We start from the raw sequence: 20,364 nt of genomic DNA, 5'->3' as shown, positions 1-20,364 counted from the left end.
AACTAAATATTCATTATCATCATTTTGTTTCTGCGATAATAAACCTCTCTCTCTCTCTCTCTCTCTCCTCTCTCTCTCTCTCTCTCTCTCCCCTCTCCTCCTCTCTCTCTCTCTCTCTCTCTCTCTCTCTCTCAATTCTATTCAATTCAAAGTGCTTATTAGCATGACTTATTTTCCACAGTGTTGCCAAAGCAATTGCATACGTATTACGATCTCTTCTCTCTCTCTCTCATCGAAAACGACCTTTTCAGACTATAATTAACAGGACTGCAATTAGTCACACGCGCGCTCAAATTACCGGGTCTGTCAAAGAGAGACTAATCAAACTGCAAAACCCAGAGAGTGTCTGCGTGTGCGGTGTGCGTGTGCGTGTGCGGTATGTATACCGTGGCTCAGTGTCCGACTGTGACAGTGCGTGTGTCTCAGTGTGCGTGTGTCTCAGGTGTGCCTGTCTCAGTGTGCGTGTGTCTCAGTGTGCGTGTGTCTCAGTGAGTGCATGTCTCAGTGTGCGTGTCTCAGTGTGCGTGTGTCTCAGTGTGTGCGTGTCTCAGTGTGCGTGTGTCTCAGTGTGTGGCGTGTCTCAGTGTGCGTGTGTCTCAGTGTGTGCGTGTCTCAGTGTGCGTGTGTCTCAGTGTGTGCGTGTCTCAGTGTGCGTGTGTCTCTGTGTGTGCGTGTCTCAGTGTGCGTGTGTCTCAGTGTGTGCGTTTGTCTCAGTGTGCGTGTGTCTCAGTGTGTGCGTGTCTCAGTGTGCGTGTGTCTCAGTGTGTGCGTGTCTCAGTGTGCGTGTGTCTCAGTGTGTGTGTGTCTCAGTGTGGCGTGTGTCTCAGTGTGCGTGTGTCTAAGTGTGTGCGTGTCTCAGTGTGTGCGTGTCTCAGTGTGTGCGTGTCTCAGTGTGCGGTGTGTCTCAGTGTGTGCGTGTCTCAGTGTGCGTGTGTCTCAGTGTGTGCGTGTCTCAGTGTGTGTGCGTGTCTCAGTTCATGACAGGGTCCCTTACCTGGCTGTTCTCTGAGGTTTTACAGAAAGCGCCGCTGTCCTGGAGAAGTGTTGAAAGTCACGGAGTTGCACTAGGGGGGGCACTTTATAAAAAGGGTAGGGCTGCCATCCTGTGGTCAAGGAACAGCATTGCAACAAACGCACTGCAGATTCAAGAAAGGGAGAGACACTGTCTGAAGTTTCTGTATTTGACTATCATGGCTTCCGGTAGACTTTTTTTTTATTTTATTTTTTCAATATAATTTTGTAGTTTCTTGGATTACATGACGGAAATAAAATGTCTCAATTTATAATTGGAGGCTAATAATTTATATAATATAATTATATAGGAGGCTGTGTGGTCCAGTGGTTAAAGAAAAGGACTTGTAACCAGGAGGTCCCGGTTCAAATCCCACCTCAGCCACGGACTCATTGTGTGACCCTGAGCAAGTCACTTCACCTCCTTGTGCTCGTCTTTCGGGTGAGACGTAGTTGTAAGTGACTCTGCAGCTGATGCATAGTTCACACACCCGAGTCTCTGTAAGTCGCCTTGGATAAAGGCGTCTGCTAAATAAACTATATTGGAGATAGATGTATAAATTATTATTTTTTTTAATTGGGTCTCAATTCTAAAATTCTAGGTGATACAAAACTTCTGTCCATTAAAAAAAAAGAAAGAAAAACAAGATGAAGAGCGATTTTGGAAAGGAGTTATTATGGGATAGAAAGAACGAAAGACGCGTCGGGATTTTACAAAACGGACAAAGCACACAGTGAAGTAAATGAAGAGGACCCGTTTTAAACCCCGGTCTGTCCCGGGACATCTGAAATGACGGTTTTTGGGAGTAGCTCTGCGAGGTGCGAGGGAGTATCAAACACGCGGTGTGCTGCGTGACCCCTCAGAAAGCGGCCGCGCTGCGCAGAGAGGCTCCCTGCATCAGCCTCATGATGCTCTGAACCACCTCCGACGTGGTGCCCTGCCCCCCGATATCAGCGGTGTGCATCTGAAAAAGGGGGAGGAGTTATTACTATTATTATTATTATTATTATTATTATTAATACGAGTCATTCAGAAGACGCTTTTATCCACAGTGAACTGGACCGTTCGTTACAGAGGATATAAAAGTTATCAAGTAACCCTAACAACGCCCCCACCTCCCACCCCTGCCAGGGCCACGCCCGTTCTCAGACTCTTACCCGGGTCTCGTTCATGGTCCTCAGAATAGCGCTTCGGATCAACGCAGCGTAATCGTGGAGCCTGAAGCGAAAACAAACACAAAATAAAAAATAAATAAATAAATAAATAAAATAGATAAACATTTTTTACTTTTTTTCACTTCATTACCGAGTGTGTGTGTGAGTGTGTGTGTGAGTGAGTGTCAGTGTGTGTGTGTGTGTGTGTGTTAGTGTGTATGTTAGTTGGGTGTGTGTGTGTTAGTGTTTTTTGTGTGTGTGTTAGTGTGTGTGTGTTAGTGTGTGTGTGTGAGTGTGTGTGTGAGTGAGTGACAGTGTGTGTGTGTGTAGGGCTGTGTGTGTTAGTGTGAGTGAGTCAGTGTGTGTGTGTGTGTGTGTGTGTGTCAGTGCGTATGTTAGTTAGTGTGTGTGTGTTAGTGTGTGTGTTAGTGTGTGTGTGAGTGTGTGTGTGTAGGGCTAGTGAGTGAGTCAGTGTGTTTGTGAGTGTGTGTCAGTGTGTGTATGTTAGTTAGTGTGTATGTTAGTTAGTGTGTGTGTTAGTAGTGTGTGTGTGTGTGTGTGTGTGTGTGTGTGTGTGTGTCAGTGCGTATGTTAGTTAGTGTGTGTGTGTGTGTGTGTGGGTGTGTGTGTGTGTGTGTGTGTGAGCGTGCAGGGCTGTGTGTGTGTGTGTGTGTGTTGTGAGCGTGCAGGGCTGTGTGTGTGTGTTAGTGTGTGTGTTAGTGTGAGTGCTGTGTCGACTCACTGCAGGTGATCCAGCATCATACAGCTGGCCCAGCAGCATGGCCGTGGGGTTGGCCGTGTTCTTGTGGCGATGCTCTTCCCCGTGTTCCTGGTGGCCTGAAAACAGAGAAACACACAAAACAAACACAATAAAACACACAATACAACAACACACAATACAACACACAAAACAATAACACACTCGCACACCAAACCACAGCACACAGCACACAGCACACAGGCACACAGCACAGAGCACACAGCACAGAGCACACACTGTACACACAAGATATACACTGTGCTGTACGTTGGAGGTCTTCGTGGGTCTGCCCAGACCCGACCCGTACCGAATTGTCAAGCAACACTCGGGTCGGGTCAGATTCTGTTTACTCAGTAATACAGGGCAGCAGTGTGGAGCAGTGGTCAGGGCTCTGGACTCTTGACCGGAGGGTCGTGGGTTCAATCCCAGGTGGGGGGGACACTGCTGCTCTACCCTTGAGCAAGGTACTTTACCTAGATTGCTCCAGTAAAAACCCAACTGTATAAATGGGTAATTGTATGTAAAAATAATGTGAATCTTGTAACAATTGTAAGTCGCCCTGGATAAGGGCGTCTGCTAAGAAATTAATAATAATAATAATAATAATAATAATAATAATAATAATACACAGGCTCACCAAACAATAACACACACGCAGGCTCACACACACAGCTGGTCGCTCACCGTTTCGAAGACAGCGTAGTCTCGCCCCCAAGTTGGCTCCCGGGACCAGGCCGGGCCCCCCCCACCAGCCCCGCACACACGTTGCTGACCACGTTACCATAGAGATTGGGCATCACCATGACATCAAACTGCTGGGCTTAGAGACCAGCTGGGGGGGAGAGAGAGAGAGGAGAGAGGAGACAGGAGGGAGAGGGAGGAGAGAGCGAGAGAGAGAGGAGAGAGGAGGGGGAGGAGAGGGAGAGGAGAGGGAGGAGGGGGAGGAGAGAGGAGAGGAGGGGGAGGAGAGAGGAGAGGAGGGGGAGGAGAGAGAAGAGGAGGGGAGAGGAGAGAGGGGAGAGGAGGGAGAGGAGAGAGGGAGGAGAGAGGAGGGGGAGGAGAGGGGAGAGGAGAGGGAGGAGAGGAGAGGAGAGAGGAGGGGGAGGAAGAGAGAAGAGGAGGGGAGAGGAGAGAGGGGAGAGGAGGGAGAGGAGAGAGGGAGGAGAGAACGGAGGGGAGGAGAAAGGAGAGAGGGTTAGAGAGCAGAGAAAGAGAGGAGAGGGAGAATAGGGAGGGAGAGGGAGAGGGAGAGGAGAGAGGAGGGAGAGGTCGAGAGGAGAGGAGAGGGAGGAGGGGGGAGGAGAGAGGAGAGGAGGGGAGGAGAGAGAAGAGGAGGGAGAGAGGAGGAGAGAGAGGAGAGGAGGGGGGAGGAGAGGAGGGGGGGAGAAAGGAGAGGGCAGAGAAAGAGAGGAGAGGGAGAATAGGGAGGGAGAGGGAGCAGGGAGGAGAGGAGGGAGGGAGAGGGAGGAGAGGAGAGAGGGAGGGAGAGAGATGGAGTTTATTAGTGTTAAGTCAGGTCCCATTGTTAGGAGGATGGATTTCACACCCAGCTCCTCTCACCTGCATGGTGGTGTTGTCCACAATCATGCTGTCGAAGGCGATGTCTGGATACCCAGAAGCCACCTCTTTACAGCACTGCAGGAAGAGCCCGTCACCCAGCTTCCTGTACAGACAGAGAGAGGAGGGAGGGGGTAAGCTTGACTCGGTCTCTTCTAGTTTCAATCACACTGATGAAGGCACTGGAGCCCAAACGCTGGTCTGCTTGACTCGGTCTCTTCTAGTTTCAATCACACTGATGAAGGCACTGGAGCCCAAACGCTGGTCTGCTTGACTCGGTCTCTTCTAGTTTCAATCACACTGATGAAGGCACTGGAGCCCAAACGCTGGTCTGCTGGTTTCAGCTCACTGGGATCGCTGGTTTCAGCTCACTGGGATCACTGGGACTCACATGATGTTCGCTTTGTGCACGGCAGTCACCCTCTTCCTGCCCTTCTCCCTCGCCAGGCGGAAGGCGTAGTCCGCGATGCGCAGAGAGTTCGACTTGGTGATGATCTTGAGACTCTCCACCACGCCAGGGACACTCTGAGAACACAGACACACACACACACACACACACACACACACACACACACACACACAAAATCAATTAATTTTCTTTTTTATGTTATGCCCCTCCCCTCCCCTCGTGCTCCAGGCTGCTGTATCCCCCCGCCCCCTGCTTCCCTCTCTCTCTCCCCTCCCTCCCTCTCTCCCCTCTCCCCTCTCCCTCTCCCTCTCCCTCTCCCCCCCTCTCTCCCTCTCTCTCACCTTGTGCTCCAGGCTGCTGTATCGATCCCTCTCTCCCTCTCTCCCTCTCTCCCTCACCTCGTGCTCCAGGCTGCTGTATCAATCCCTCCCTCTCTCTTTCCCTCTCTCTCGCTCTCTCGCTCTCCCTCTCTCCCTCTCTCCCTCTCTCCCTCTCTCTCACCTCGTGCTCCAGGCTGCTGTACTCCCCCTCTGTATTCTCTCGGATGATCATGATGTCGATGTCTCTGTGTCTGGTCTGCACGCCCGGCAGACTCTGGCAGTGAATCACGTTGGCGTACAGGTCCAGGCTAGTGCTGCAAACACAACACACAGCCATCAGGGAGGGGAGGGGGGCAGGACTCCCATTGCACAGCAGCGTCACCCAGTCCAGGTTTTACTACCTGCCCCAGTGTGTGCAGGTAACAGGCTCAGGTGTGCCTAATGGTGAAACTCATGGGGGGGAACAGCGACTTGTGATTCAAATAATTAAAAGCAGCGATCCCTACCGGAGCAGGTTGTTCCTGGATTTGTGGGAGGGGGGCATGGTGTGGCTGGTTTCGATGTTTCCTGCAAACAGAATAACAAAGAGAAACTTCTGATTGGCTTATCAGCTCCACAGCTTGTGAGCTTTACACACACACACACACACACACACGAAAGAAAACCAAAACAGACAGACACACACACACACAGAGAAAACCAAAACAGACAGACACACACACACAAACAGAAAACCAAAACAGACAGACACACACACACAAACAGAAAACCAAAACAGACACACACACACACACACACAGAAAACCAAAACAGACACACACACACAGAAAACCAAAACAGACACACACACACACAGAAAACCAAAACAGACACACACACACACAGAAAACCAAAACAGACACACACACACACACAAACAGAAAACCAAAACAGACACACACACACACACACAGAAAACCAAAACAGACACACACACACACACACAGAAAACCAAAACAGACACACACACACACACACACACACAGAAAACCAAAACAGACACACACACACACACAAACAGAAAACCAAAACAGACACACACACACACACACAGAAAACCAAAACAGACACACACACACACACACACAGAAAACCAAAACAGACAGACACACACACACACACAGAAAACCAAAACAGACACACACACACACAAACAGAAAACCAAAACAGACACACACACACACACACACAGAAAACCAAAACAGACACACACACACACACAAACAGAAAACCAAAACAGACACACACACACACACACAGAAAACCAAAACAGACACACACACACACACACAGAAAACCAAAACAGACACACACACACACACACACACACAGAAAACCAAAACAGACAGACACACAGAGAAAACCAAAAGACAGACACACATAGAAAACCAAAAGACAGACACACATAGAAACACAGACCGAGAGACACACACAGAAACACAGACAGACAGACGGAGACACACACACACACAGACAGACAGAATGACAGACCGCGACACACACACACAGAACCAAGGAGACACACACACAGAAACACACAGACACACACACACACTCTCTCTCTCACCCTTCAGTGCCACTCCGTTACGTCGGATGGCTGTGATGGCGTTGTCGATGTCATCCTCCTCTGTCATGGCGGAGTTGACGTGAACCACCTCGAAATCCACGGGCACACACGAGTACCTGCACACGCCAACGACACACGTCACACCCCAGCCCAGGTAACACACGACCCAGCCTGATCAAACGCTGCAGCTAAAGCTCACAGACCTCTCTGTGCTTTACAATGCTTCCCTATGCTTTACCATGCCTCTCTGTGCTTTACAATGCTTCCCTATGCTTTACCAGACCTCTCTGTGCTTTACAATGCTTCCCTATGCTTTACCAGACCTCTCTGTGCTTTACAATGCTTCCCTATGCTTTACCAGACCTCTCTGTGCTTTACAATGCTTCCCTATGCTTTACCAGACCTCTCTGTGCTTTACAATGCTTCCCTATGCTTTACAATGCCCCAGTTCTGTACAGGAAGGTACTTGAACCCGAGTCCAGACCTACCGGAACACTTCCTGGACGTGTCGGAGCAGCTCTGGTCCGATCCCATCCCCCGGGATCATGGTGACCGTGTGCCGGCCTCCGTACTTAGCAGGGGGGGGCTGGGGAGAGAGAGGAGGGGGGATTAGGAACTCTGGAGCTGGGCTGCCTTAACCTAGATAATCCAGCAATGCTGCAGTACCACAAACACACTGAGACACAAACACACACTGAGACACAAACACACACTGAGACACACACTGAGACACAGACACACACTGAGACACAAACACACACTGAGACACACAGTGAAACACTGAGACACTGACACACCGAGACATACACAATGGCAAAAGACGCACACACACCGAGACAGATGCACACACCGAGACACCAACGATGGCAATCAGACTCCTATTGCACAGCAGCGTCACCCAGTCCAGGTTTTACTACCAGCTTGATCAGCCCCCAGTGTGTCTAGCTAACAAGCTCAGGTGCGTCTGATTATTAAACTCCCAGTGAAACCAGGACTGGATCACACTGCTGTGCAGCGGGAGTCTGATTCCCATCCCTGAGATGCTTCTCTTAGCAGAAGCCGCCCCTCCACACCACACATTAACTGTGTGAAAGTCATACTCACAATAATCTTATTCTGGAGACCCGAAGAGCAAGCGGGGGGGGGGCGGGGGGGGGGGGGGGGGGGGGGGGAATGAGAAACACAAAATTCCAGAGTTAGTTTTTAACACACAGCGGCACAGACACAAGGAGCCGAACGAACACTCAAACAGACCTGCTGAAACCACTGAGCTACCCTCACATCCACAACGCAAACCCATCTGCTTACCTCTATCACTAAATGAGACTTACAGCAGGCGCTTTTATCCAAAGAGACTCCCAGAGAGACTAGGGGGGTGAACTCTGCATCATCATCAACTGCTGCTGCTGCTGCTGCTGAGTCACTTCCAATAGGAGCTCGTTTGTTTGACGTCTCACAAGGAGGTTCAGTTAAAGTTACTACCACAGGTGATTATATTAAAATACTTTAACAGAACCGTTCCTTTATTGTTTAAGTACTTGACTTCTGTTCAATTTTTTAAAAATGATTTTTAAACTAATTATTATTGATGATGATTATTATTTTTATTATTATTATTATTATTATTATTATTATTATTATTATTATTATTATTAGTAGTAGTAGTAGTAGTAGTTGTAGTCGTAGTTGTAGTATTTTAACCAGGACAGATCCTTCTCGTTTGCGTTTCCGATCCCAGCTCTAAATCCTCTCTTTCACTTACAGAATCCCACGCTTTGCCTCTCCGGCTGCTCCCTGCAACACCAAAAACCTGCAAGAAGAGATCATGAAAACACGTATTAGAGCAGAGAGACGGAGACAGACACACAGACACGCACAGACACGCAGACACACACACAGACACACAGGCAGACGCACAGACACGCAGACACAGAGGCAGACAGACAGACAGACAGGCACACACAAAGACTGGCAGACAGACAGACACACACAGACAGACACACAGACAGAGACACACACACACATACACACACACACACAGACACGCAGACAGACAGGCAGACAGACAGACACACAGACAGGCCCACACAGAAAGACGCACAGACAATCCTGTTCAGTTTGACGCTACAATATAATCCCTTCTTCTTGGTGTCTGTGTTAGTTTACTACATTCTGAAAAGAGTTTAGTTTCATTAAAGCTGCAGACAGACAGACAGACAGACAGACAGACAGACAGACAGACAGACAGACACAGAGCCCCACAATCCTGTTCAGTTTGACGCTACAATATAATCCCTTCTTCTTGGTGTCTGTGTTAGTTTACTACATTCTGAAAAGAGTTTAGTTTCACTAAAGCTGCAGACAGACAGACAGACAGACAGACAGAGCCCCACAATCCTGTTCAGTTTGACGCTACAATATAATCCCTTCTTCATGGTGTCTGTGTTAGTTTACTACATTCTGAAAAGAGTTTAGTTTCATTAAAGCTGCAGACAGACAGACAGGAAGACAGACAGACAGAGCCCCACAATCCTGTTCAGTTTGACGCTACAATATAATCCCTTCTTCTTGGTGTCTGTGTTAGTTTACCACATTCTGAAAAGAGTTTAGTTTCATTAAAGCTGCAGACAGACAGACAGACAGACAGACAGACAGACAGACACAGAGCCCCACAATCCTGTTCAGTTTGACGCTACAATATAATCCCTTCTTCTTGGTGTCTGTGTTAGTTTACTACATTCTGAAAAGAGTTTAGTTTCATTAAAGCTGCAGACAGACAGACAGACAGACAGACAGACAGACAGAGCCCCACAATCCTGTTCAGTTTGACGCTACAATATAATCCCTTCTTCATGGTGTCTGTGTTAGTTTACTACATTCTGAAAAGAGTTTAGTTTCATTAAAGCTGCAGACAGACAGACAGACAGAGACAGACAGACAGAGCCCCACAATCCTGTTCAGTTTGACGCTACAATATAATCCCTTCTTCTTGGTGTCTGTGTTAGTTTACTACATTCTGAAAAGAGTTTAGTTTCATTAAAGCTGCAGACAGACAGACAGACAGACAGACAGACAGAGCCCCACAATCCTGTTCAGTTTGACGCTACAATATAATCCCTTCTTCATGGTGTCTGTGTTAGTTTACTACATTCTGAAAAGAGTTTAGTTTCATTAAAGCTGCAGACAGACAGACAGACAGAGACAGACAGACAGAGCCCCACAATCCTGTTCAGTTTGACGCTACAATATAATCCCTTCTTCTTGGTGTCTGTGTTAGTTTACTACATTCTGAAAAGAGTTTAGTTTCATTAAAGCTGCAGACAGACAGACAGACAGACAGAGCCCCACAATCCTGTTCAGTTTGACGCTACAATATAATCCCTTCTTCTTGGTGTCTGTGTTAGTTTACTACACTCTGAAGAGAGTTTAGTTTCATCAGCTCTGTATCATAGCGCATGGTATTTGTTCAATGATCTGCAGTGCTGAGTGGATTTCTCTTTCCTGCGGCTACACAATTTACGGCCTTTTGACGATCGCCAACAGCAAGTTTTTATTTTTATTTTATACTTTTAATTATTGTTATTTTAATTCCAGAAACGGCCGTTTAATTTAATCTCATGTAACCACAGAAATCAACAGGCTGTGACCGACAGCACCACGGCCCAATCACAATCCAGCATTACAAAAGAGCCACGCCCCTTGAACGCCCGCTCAGCCAATGAAGAGGGCGAGGGCGGGGCTCCGGGTGTGACCTGCCTGCCCGTCTCTGCTTCTGTTTTGACCTCTGCGCGTTTAAAGTGGATCATTTCGATCCAGACGTGAAAGCCACACGATTAACGCGTGTAAACGTTACCTGCGCCGCGCTGCCGAGTCTATCCCGCAGGAAAAGCGGTCGGATTAACTTCGACATGGTCAAACACCGTCTTCCTGCAGATGCGATTGAGAAACTCGCTGCTCGGGTCATAGACATCAGACTCCGGGGAGGCTAGAGTGGTTGATCAAACACGAGGGATCTGCGCTGAATCGAGCGAGCGAGCGCCGCCGCACGGCGGGAGGCCACGCTTCAATTATATTTATATATATATACACATGTATATATATTTTAATTCTGTTGTATTTTGATTTTACAATTTGAAAATCGAAAAGAAAAAAAAAACAATTTTGGTGTAAACCATTTATTTATTGATTGATTTATTTATTTAAAATCCTTCAACTCAGATAGACAGACACACACACAGACAGACACACACACAGACAGACACACACACAGACAAGCAGACACACACACAGACACACACACACACAGACAGACACACACAGACAAGCAGACACACACACAGACAGACAAACACACACACACACACAGACACACACACAGACAAGCAGACACACACACAGACAGACAGACACACACACAGACAGACACACACAGACAAGCAGACACACACACAGACAGACAGACAGACAGACACACACACAGACAGACACACACACAGACAGACACACACACAGACAGACAGACACACACACAGACAGACACGCACACAGACAGACAGACACACACACAGACAGACACACACACAGACAGACACACACAGACAAGCAGACACACACACACAGACAGACAGACACACACACAGACAGACAGACACACACACAGACAGACACACACACAGACAAGCAGACACACACACAGACACACACACAGACAGACACACACAGACAAGCAGACACACACAAAGACACACACACAGACAAGCAGACACACAGACAGACAGACACACACACAGACAGACACACACACAGACAGACACACACACAGACAGACAGACACAAACACACACACAGACACACACACAGACAGACAGACAGACACACACAGACAGACAGACAGACACACACAGACAGACAGACAGACAGACAGAGCCCCACAATCCTGTTCAGTTTGACGCTACAATATAATCCCTTCTTCTTGGGGTCTGTGTTAGTTTACTACATTCTGAAGAGAGTTTAGTTTCATTAAAGCTGCAGACAGACAGACAGACAGACAGACAGACAGACAGACAGACACACAGACACAGAGCCCCACAATCCTGTTCAGTTTGACGCTACAATATAATCCCTTCTTCTTGGTGTCTGTGTTAGTTTACTACATTCTGAAGAGAGTTTAGTTTCATTAAAGCTGCAGACAGACAGACAGACAGACAGACAGACAGACAGACAGACAGAGCCCCACAATCCTGTTCAGTTTGACGCTACAATATAATCCCTTCTTCTTGGTGTCTGTGTTAGTTTACTACATTCTGAAAAGAGTTTAGTTTCATTACAGCTGCAGACAGACAGACAGACAGACAGACAGACACACAGACACAGAGCCCCACAATCCTGTTCAGTTTGACGCTACAATATAATCCCTTCTTCTTGGTGTCTGTGTTAGTTTACTACATTCTGAAGAGAGTTTAGTTTCACTAAAGCTGCAGACAGACAGACAGACAGACAGACAGACAGAGCCCCACAATCCTGTTCAGTTTGACGCTACAATATAATCCCTTCTTGGTGTCTGTGTTAGTTTACTACATTCTGAAGAGAGTTTAGTTTCATTAAAGCTGCAGACAGACAGACAGACAGACAGACAGACAGAGCCCCACAATCCTGTTCAGTTTGACGCTACAATATAATCCCTTCTTCTTGGTGTCTGTGTTAGTTTACTACATTCTGGAAAGAGTTTAGTTTCATTAAAGCTGCAGACAGACAGACAGACAGACAGACAGACACAGAGCCCCACAATCCTGTTCAGTTTGACGCTACAATATAATCCCTTCTTCTTGGTGTCTGTGTTAGTTTACTACATTCTGAAGAGAGTTTAGTTTCATTAAAGCTGCAGACAGACAGACAGACAGACAGACAGACAGACAGACAGACAGAGCCCCACAATCCTGTTCAGTTTGACGCTACAATATAATCCCTTCTTCTTGGTGTCTGTGTTAGTTTACTACATTCTGAAAAGAGTTTAGTTTCATTAAAGCTGCAGACAGACAGACAGACAGACAGACAGACAGACAGACAGAGCCCCACAATCCTGTTCAGTTTGACGCTACAATATAATCCCTTCTTCTTGGTGTCTGTGTTAGTTTACTACATTCTGAAAAGAGTTTAGTTTCATTAAAGCTGCAGACAGACAGACAGACAGACAGACAGACAGAGCCCCACAATCCTGTTCAGTTTGACGCTACAATATAATCCCTTCTTCATGGTGTCTGTGTTAGTTTACTACATTCTGAAGAGAGTTTAGTTTCATTAAAGCTGCAGACAGACAGACAGACAGACACACACACAGAGCCCCACAATCCTGTTCAGTTTGACGCTACAATATAATCCCTTCTTCTTGGTGTCTGTGTTAGTTTACTACATTCTGAAGAGAGTTTAGTTTCATTAAAGCTGCAGACAGACAGACAGACAGACAGACAGACAGACAGAGCCCCACAATCCTGTTCAGTTTGACGCTACAATATAATCCCTTCTTCTTGGTGTCTGTGTTAGTTTACTACATTCTGAAGAGAGTTTAGTTTCATCAGCTCTGTATCATACCGCATGGTATTTGTTCAATGATCTGCAGTGCTGAGTGGATTTCTCTTTCCTGCGGCTACACAATTTACGGCCTTTTGACGAACGCCAACAGCTAGTTTTTTTTTTTTTAATTATTATTATTTTAATTCCAGAAACGGCCGTTTAATTTAATCTCATGTAACCACAGAAATCAACAGGCTGTGACCGACAGCACCACGGCCCAATCACAATCCAGCATTACAAAAGAGCCACGCCCCTTGAACGCCCGCTCAGCCAATGAAGAGGGCGAGGGCGGGGCTCCGGGTGTGACCTGCCTGCCCGTCTCTGCTTCTGTTTTGACCTCTGCGCGTTTAAAGTGGATCATTTCGATCCAGACGTGAAAGCCACACGATTAACGCGTGTAAACGTTACCTGCGCCGCGCTGCCGAGTCTATCCCGCAGGAAAAGCGGTCGGATTAACTTCGACATGGTCAAACACCGTCTTCCTGCAGATGCGATTGAGAAACTCGCTGCTCGGGTCATAGACATCAGACTCCGGGGAGGCTAGAGTGGTTGATCAAACACGAGGGATCTGCGCTGAATCGAGCGAGCGAGCGCCGCCGCACGGCGGGAGGCCACGCTTCAATTATATTTATATATATATACACATGTATGTATATTTTAATTCTGTTGTATTTTGATTTTACAATTTGAAAATCGAAAAGAAAAAAAAAAACAATTTTGGTGTAAACCATTTATTTATTGATTTATTTATTTATTTAAAATCCTTCAACTCAGATAGACAGACACACACACAGACACACACACACACAGACAGACACACACACAGACAAGCAGACACACACACAGACACACACACACACAGACAGACACACACAGACAAGCAGACACACACACAGACAGACAAACACACACACACACACAGACACACACACAGACAAGCAGACACACTCACAGACACACACACACACAGACAGACACACACAGACAAGCAGACACACACACAGACAGACAAACACACACACACACACAGACACACACACAGACAAGCAGACACACACACAGACAGACAGACACACACACAGACAGACACACACAGACAAGCAGACACACACACAGACACACAGACACACACACACACAGACAAGCAGACACACACACAGACACACACACACACAGACAGACACACACAGACAAGCAGACACACACACAGACAGACACACACACAGACAGACAGACACACACACAGACAGACACACACACAGACAAGCAGACACACACACAGACACACACACACACAGACAGACACACACAGACAAGCAGACACACACACACAGACACACACACAGACAAGCAGACACACAGACAGACAGACACACACACAGACAGACACACACACAGACAGACACACACAGACAAGCAGACACACACACACAGACAGACAGACACACACACAGACAGACAGACAGACACACACAGACAGACAGACAGACAGACACACACAGACAGACAGACAGACAGACAGAGCCCCACAATCCTGTTCAGTTTGACATTTCAATGTAGTCTCTTCTATACCCCGATCATGTTTAACAGGAAACATAGAGGCTAGCTGGTGAAGCGAATTCTCTTATTCCAGGCCCTTTGCCAGGTTCAAATCTGGCTATGCACCCCAAGAAAACAAACCACACCCAATTCAGCACAGCATTAACAGCATAAAACAAAACAAAAAAACAAACAATAAATAATTCATAAAAATAAAATAGACACTTTATTGGAAAATTAACCCCTCCTGCTTACAAGTAGTTGAAAATTATGGAGAGAAAATTAGGAAATACAATTATGGTTTCTTGCTGTAATTTAAAAGTATAAAAAGGATCCTTCATTTATTAAAAAAAAAATAGTTTACACTGGATGACAAACACAAAACAGCAACAAAAAACAGCACAAGTTTTAAAAATGCAACACTGTAATGATAAACATCATTTTAAATGATTCTTTTGTTCATTATTATTATAATTATTAATAATAATAATAATAATAATAATAATAATAATAATAATAATAATAATTAGTTTAAAAATCATTTTTAAAAAATTGAACAGAAGTGAAGTACTTAAACAATAAAGGAACGGTTCTGTTAAAGTATTTTAATATAATCACCTGTCGTAGTAACTTTAACTGAACCTCCTTGTGCTCAGTGAAAAGTGTTGAAATAAATTAAGAATAAGAGATCTGGAGTAATGCTATAATTGCATACATTATTTTAATTCCATTGTTTTTCTTTGTGCACATTTACAGCCTTGGATGCACAGTGATTTACCCATCGAGACAGATTCAGGTGAGCTATCCCTTTAAGAACTCAGGTACAACAGCTTTTTCAGAGTTGATTCTATCAGAAGAGTCTGCTTTGCTGTCTCGTAGTCTTCATTCTCGGGTTTCTTGTCATCCGCCCCTGTTTTCAATCTTATGTCTGATTGAACAAGCTTCTGGTTTACCTGTGATGTGAAACCAGGCTTTAAACCTTTAATCAAATAAAGTTTAAAAAAAAAAAAATCAAATAGAATTTCCAGCAGGTGGCGCAGCAGCACGTGTTTAGTGATGGTCAAATACTCTCCAGAGACAGGACAGCTTTACCTAGCCCAAATAAAAATGACCCTCCCACCAAAAATACTGCCTGCACATGTTATTTAGAAAAAAAAAAGAGGCCTCCCCACAGCTAAACCAAATGGTCTAGGGTTCCCTTCTTTATTGCTCAAAACAAGAACCGTTTTCCATACTATACCTTTGTAAACAAGTCAAAGAGGTGGCAGGACCCAGCATGGTTTTCAAACACATCCACCATCTCCTTGAATAAATATGACCCAGTTGTTTGATCCCGGAAGGCTGTATAACCTGTACAAACAAAACGGAGTGTTTTTGATCTTACTATTATCCCTCAGTTACCATACCCCTCCCCCTTTTTTCCATCTTACTTTACTGCCTCCACTTCCACACCCTAACCCAACCCCCCACACCCTAAACCCAAACACCCAACCACCCCACACCCGGCTACACCCTCGTCCCCGGGTCTTTGTCCCCCCCTCCACTTTTACAAAGACTGTCTCATCATTCCACAAAATCACACTCTTCTGTGAGGCAGGTATCCCTGTTGTGGCCCTTCCTATAACAGTCTGAAATCTGAAAGACTTTGCAATGTACCTGGCTGTTGAGCATATACAGTCAACATATCATGGACTGCGAAAGGTCTGAAGGTACTCAGGGAAGGACCATCGCTTTTATAGCACGGCTTTGCATTCCTATCGACTCCCAAATCGTGCTCAGCTAGAATGGGGGAAGAAAGAACGAAAAATAAACTAGTGTCAGTCATTTTAAACTATACAAATGCACAAGAGCTGCAACAATTTGAAACACTCAAGAAATTCGATCCTCAACATACTTCCCCGGCATGCCTGAATTATGAAGACTTTTGGTTTATTTCGAAGTTTGGGACACTTGTCATTCCTGAAGAGCTCAAACATCCTGTTCAGTTCCACTCTCTTGTTGTCACTCCCAGAAATAGTACCCAGATTCCCATGGCTTGCAGTGACCACAAAGCAGCAGCTGATGTCTTCTTCGCTATTGTTGATTTCATCCCTGAAGTTTTTAACTGCTTTCAGGATATCCTAAAGCAGAGACACTTATTCAAACTTGTATTCAAAGCAGACATGATTCTCTCAAGTAAAGCTCAACTATATGTTTTCACATCAATACATTCACAGACATTGTGTCACAAATGGATACTTTAAAGCACAGAGAGGTCTGGTAAAGCATAGGGAAGCATTGTAAAGCACAGAGAGGTCTGGTAAAGCACAGGGAAGCATTGTAAAGCACAGAGAGGTGTGGTAAAGCATAGGGAAGCATTGTAAAGCACAGAGAGGTGTGGTAAAGCATAGGGAAGCATTGTAAAGCACAGAGAGGTCTGGTAAAGCACAGGGAAGCATTGTAAAGCACAGAGAGGTGTAGTAAAGCATAGGGAAGCATTGTAAAGCACAGAGAGGTCTGGTAAAGCATAGGGAAGCATTGTAAAGCACAGAGAGGTGTGGTAAAGCATAGGGAAGCATTGTAAAGCACAGAGAGGTCTGGTAAAGCATAGGGAAGCATTGTAAAGCACAGAGAGGTCTGGTAAAGCATAGGGAAGCATTGTAAAACACAGAGAGGTGTGGTAAAGCATAGGGAAGCATTATAAAGCACAGATAGGTCTGGTAAAGCATAGGGAAGCATTGTAAAGCACAGAGAGGTCTGGTAAAGCATAGGGAAGCATTGTAAAGCACAGAGAGGTCTGGTAAAGCATAGGGAAGCATTGTAAAGCATGCATCTCAAAGACAGCCTGACCTCCGCGGTTGGGTCGGCTCCATCTGCACAGTCAAATTGAAATTTGTTGTTTTGGAACAGTTCCCTCATCATTGCCACGTCCTTGTCTGCTCCTTTTCGGTTCTTTTTGACGCACAGCATGAGTGCCCTTCGTTTTCCACCCATATCGTATTTATTCTTGTCTGATGAATCGATGCTCAGTGTCTTCTGCAGAAGGAGGATGTTTTATACATGCCGGTGGCCACACATCTGAACATGTTAAACACACAGACACACACAGACACAGACACTCTCACAAACACATAAATATGCTCATTATATATATATATATATATATATATATATATATATATATATATATATATATATATATATATATATATATATATATGTGTGTGTGTGTGCCCAACGTCCTATTTCGACGACATTCAAGTTAGACGTGTTCCTGTAATCCGAGCAGTGAAACTTCACGCCGGCTCACCAAGAAATGTACAATTTGTAGGCTTCATTATCTTATATTTATTATAATAAGGCGTCATAAAAGCATATGAAGAGCCGTATTTGTAGAATCTACAGTTACATTTAGACTTAACAAAATAAAAAATATATATTTGACGACAACATTTAAAAATCAGTTTAAAATCGTCCAAAAAATTAAAATTAAAATTAATAAATTACAAAGTAGCCCGCCCTCGAATGAGGACAACGGCACGTCGTTGGTTAAAATGAGGAGCCCCATTTATAAATGAATGACTCGAATTGTTATTTTATAGACCGTGTTTGCTGGGGAGTAGAATTGTTTCTTACTTACAAACTTATCTTTCAGCGCTTCTTGTGAACTCATTCCAAAGTCAAATACTAACTTGTGCGATCCAGGAAAAAAAATATAAAAAAATAAAATAAATAAATAAATAAATAAACGCGTTTGTTATTTAATGGTAATTAGGCTGCATCTGACTTGATATTATTGTTTCCACGTTTGACATCGTACTGTGTTGTCACTGTTAATAAAACACAGACCTGATTTCTGAGAAGTGCTGTTGAGTTACTTTCGTTTTTACTTTCTGCATTAGCCAATGCATTTTTAAAACAACATTTTGAAAAACAGATAAAGAAAAAACGGAACGCCCTTATATCATGATGGTATATGTGTCTATGTAGGTCGTGGATCCAGTCAAACTGCGGATCAGTAAACGTTCCCAACAGAGCTAAAGAAAGACCAAACAGATTTACAAGAATGCCCGCGAGGTTAATAGTATCTGCAATTGTGATTTTCGTCGGTTTCGTCGTGTTAGCCATTTCATTAAGTCACAGGGCCACACCAATGGACAGTTCTGGGGTAAGTTAAAAACGGTGTGTTTGTTGTTTGTGGATTTTATGTTCTCGATGTAAAATTCTTGCATTGCAATTAAAAAATACATAAATAAATACAATTAAAACACAAATAATAAATAACAGTAACCCATATATGTGTATTAATGGAATAGTGTTCAGGCGAGAGATCACGGACGTTGTGCTGTGACTCTCTTTCTATAGCACCAGACATTCACACCGGGTTTTCCTGGCGATGATGATGACGAAAAGAAAAAGAGAACCGGCCAGAACAAGACAAAAAAAAAGAATACGGTAACTATGGTAACACCCCCCCTCTCCCCTCCCCCCTCTCCCCTCTACCCCCCTCCCCCCTCTCCCCTCTCCTCCCAACCCTCTCCCCTCCCCCCCTCTCCCCTCTCCTCCCAAGCCTCTCCCCTCTCCTCCCCCCCTCCCCCCTCTCCCCTCTCCTCCCAAGCCTCTCCCCTCTCCTCCCCCCCCTCTCCTCTCTACCCCCCTCCCCCTCTCCCCTCTCCTCCCAACCCTCTCCCCTCTCCTCCCCCCTCTCCCCTCTACCCCCCTCCCCCCTCTCCCCTCTCCTCCCAAGCCTCTCCCCCCCCTCTCCCCTCTACCCCCCTCCCCCCTCTACCCTCTCCTCCCAAGCCTCTCCCCTCCCCCCCCTCTCCCCTCTACCCCCCTCCCCCCTCTCCCCTCTCCTCCCCCCTCTCCCCTCTACCCCCCTCCCCCCTCTCCCCTCTCCTCCCAAGCCTCTCCCCTCTACCCCCCTCCCCCTCTACCCTCTCCTCCCAAGCCTCTCCCCTCCCCCCCTCTCCCCTCTACCCCCCCTCCCCCCTCTCCCCTCTCCTCCCCCCCTCTCCCCTCTACCCCCCTCCCCCCTCTCCCCTCTCCTCCCAAGCCTCTCCCCCCCCTCTCCCCTCTACCCCCCTCCCCCTCTACCCTCTCCTCCCAAGCCCCTCCCCCCCCTCTCCCCTCTACCCCCCTCCCCCCTCTCCCCTCTCCTCCCCCCTCTCCCCTCTACCCCCCTCTCCTCCCAACCCTCTCCCCTCTCCTCCCCCCCTCTCCCCTCTACCCCCCTCTCCCCTCTCCTCCCAACCCTCTCCCCTCTCCTCCCCCCCTCTCCCCTCTACCCCCCTCTCCCCTCTCCTCCCAACCCTCTCCCCTCTCCTCCCCCCCCTCTCCCCTCTACCCCCCTCCCCCCTCTCCCCTCTCCCCTCTCCTCCCAACCCTCTCCCCTCTCCTCCCCCCCCTCTCCCTCTACCCCCCTCTCCCCTCTCCTCCCAACCCTCTCCCCTCTCCT

General features: G+C 46.4%; 2 protein-coding genes and 1 pseudogene across 3 annotated transcripts in view; 1 reads left to right on the top strand and 2 right to left on the bottom strand.

Moving 5' to 3' along the window:
- Positions 1-1,662: 1,662 nt before the first annotated feature.
- On the bottom strand, positions 1,663-10,821 carry LOC117404200 (isocitrate dehydrogenase [NAD] subunit gamma, mitochondrial-like; annotated as a pseudogene).
- Positions 10,822-15,136: 4,315 nt separating this feature from the next.
- Positions 15,137-18,756, bottom strand: LOC131724743 (caspase-14-like). Of its 2 annotated transcripts, none has more exons than XM_059017447.1 (6): positions 18,547-18,756; positions 17,757-17,942; positions 16,822-17,047; positions 16,584-16,706; positions 16,168-16,277; positions 15,137-15,880 (listed from the first exon to the last, which is right to left on the bottom strand). In XM_059017447.1, exons 1-6 carry the CDS (start codon positions 18,577-18,579, stop codon positions 15,737-15,739), a joined length of 822 nt encoding a protein of 273 aa, XP_058873430.1. In that variant the 5' UTR covers positions 18,580-18,756; the 3' UTR covers positions 15,137-15,736. The 2 variants fall into 2 exon arrangements, with proteins under 2 accessions (XP_058873430.1, XP_058873431.1); XM_059017448.1 differs by having other exon boundaries at positions 15,740-15,906; positions 18,547-18,755.
- Positions 18,757-18,760: 4 nt separating this feature from the next.
- The window catches only part of LOC131724742 (caspase-14-like), a 5,161-nt gene continuing 3,557 nt past the window's right edge, over positions 18,761-20,364 (top strand). The window contains exons 1-2 of the mRNA XM_059017446.1: positions 18,761-19,074; positions 19,272-19,361. Coding sequence (XP_058873429.1) covers positions 18,883-19,074; positions 19,272-19,361 — 282 coding nt within the window. The 5' untranslated portion in view covers positions 18,761-18,882. The remainder of the gene's footprint in view (positions 19,075-19,271; positions 19,362-20,364) is intronic.

Source organism: Acipenser ruthenus, chromosome 56 (genome assembly GCF_902713425.1).
Source record: "Acipenser ruthenus chromosome 56, fAciRut3.2 maternal haplotype, whole genome shotgun sequence".
Taxonomy (NCBI): domain Eukaryota; kingdom Metazoa; phylum Chordata; class Actinopteri; order Acipenseriformes; family Acipenseridae; genus Acipenser; species Acipenser ruthenus.
Note: the sequence above shows the minus strand (reverse complement) of the source record. Positions and strands in the feature narration are given on the sequence as shown.

Bases quoted from the DNA above. Each gene is read 5' to 3' on its own strand.
- LOC131724743 (XM_059017447.1), bottom strand. From the start codon at position 18,579: ATGAGTTCACAAGAAGCGCTGAAAGATAAGTTT. The intron at 17,943-18,546 runs GTAAGTAAGAAA...CTCCTTCTGCAG, and splicing joins AAGCGCTGAAAGATAAGTTT to AAGACACTGAGCATCGATTC. The intron at 16,707-16,821 runs GTATGTTGAGGA...CCCCCATTCTAG, and splicing joins AATTCAGGCATGCCGGGGAA to CTGAGCACGATTTGGGAGTC.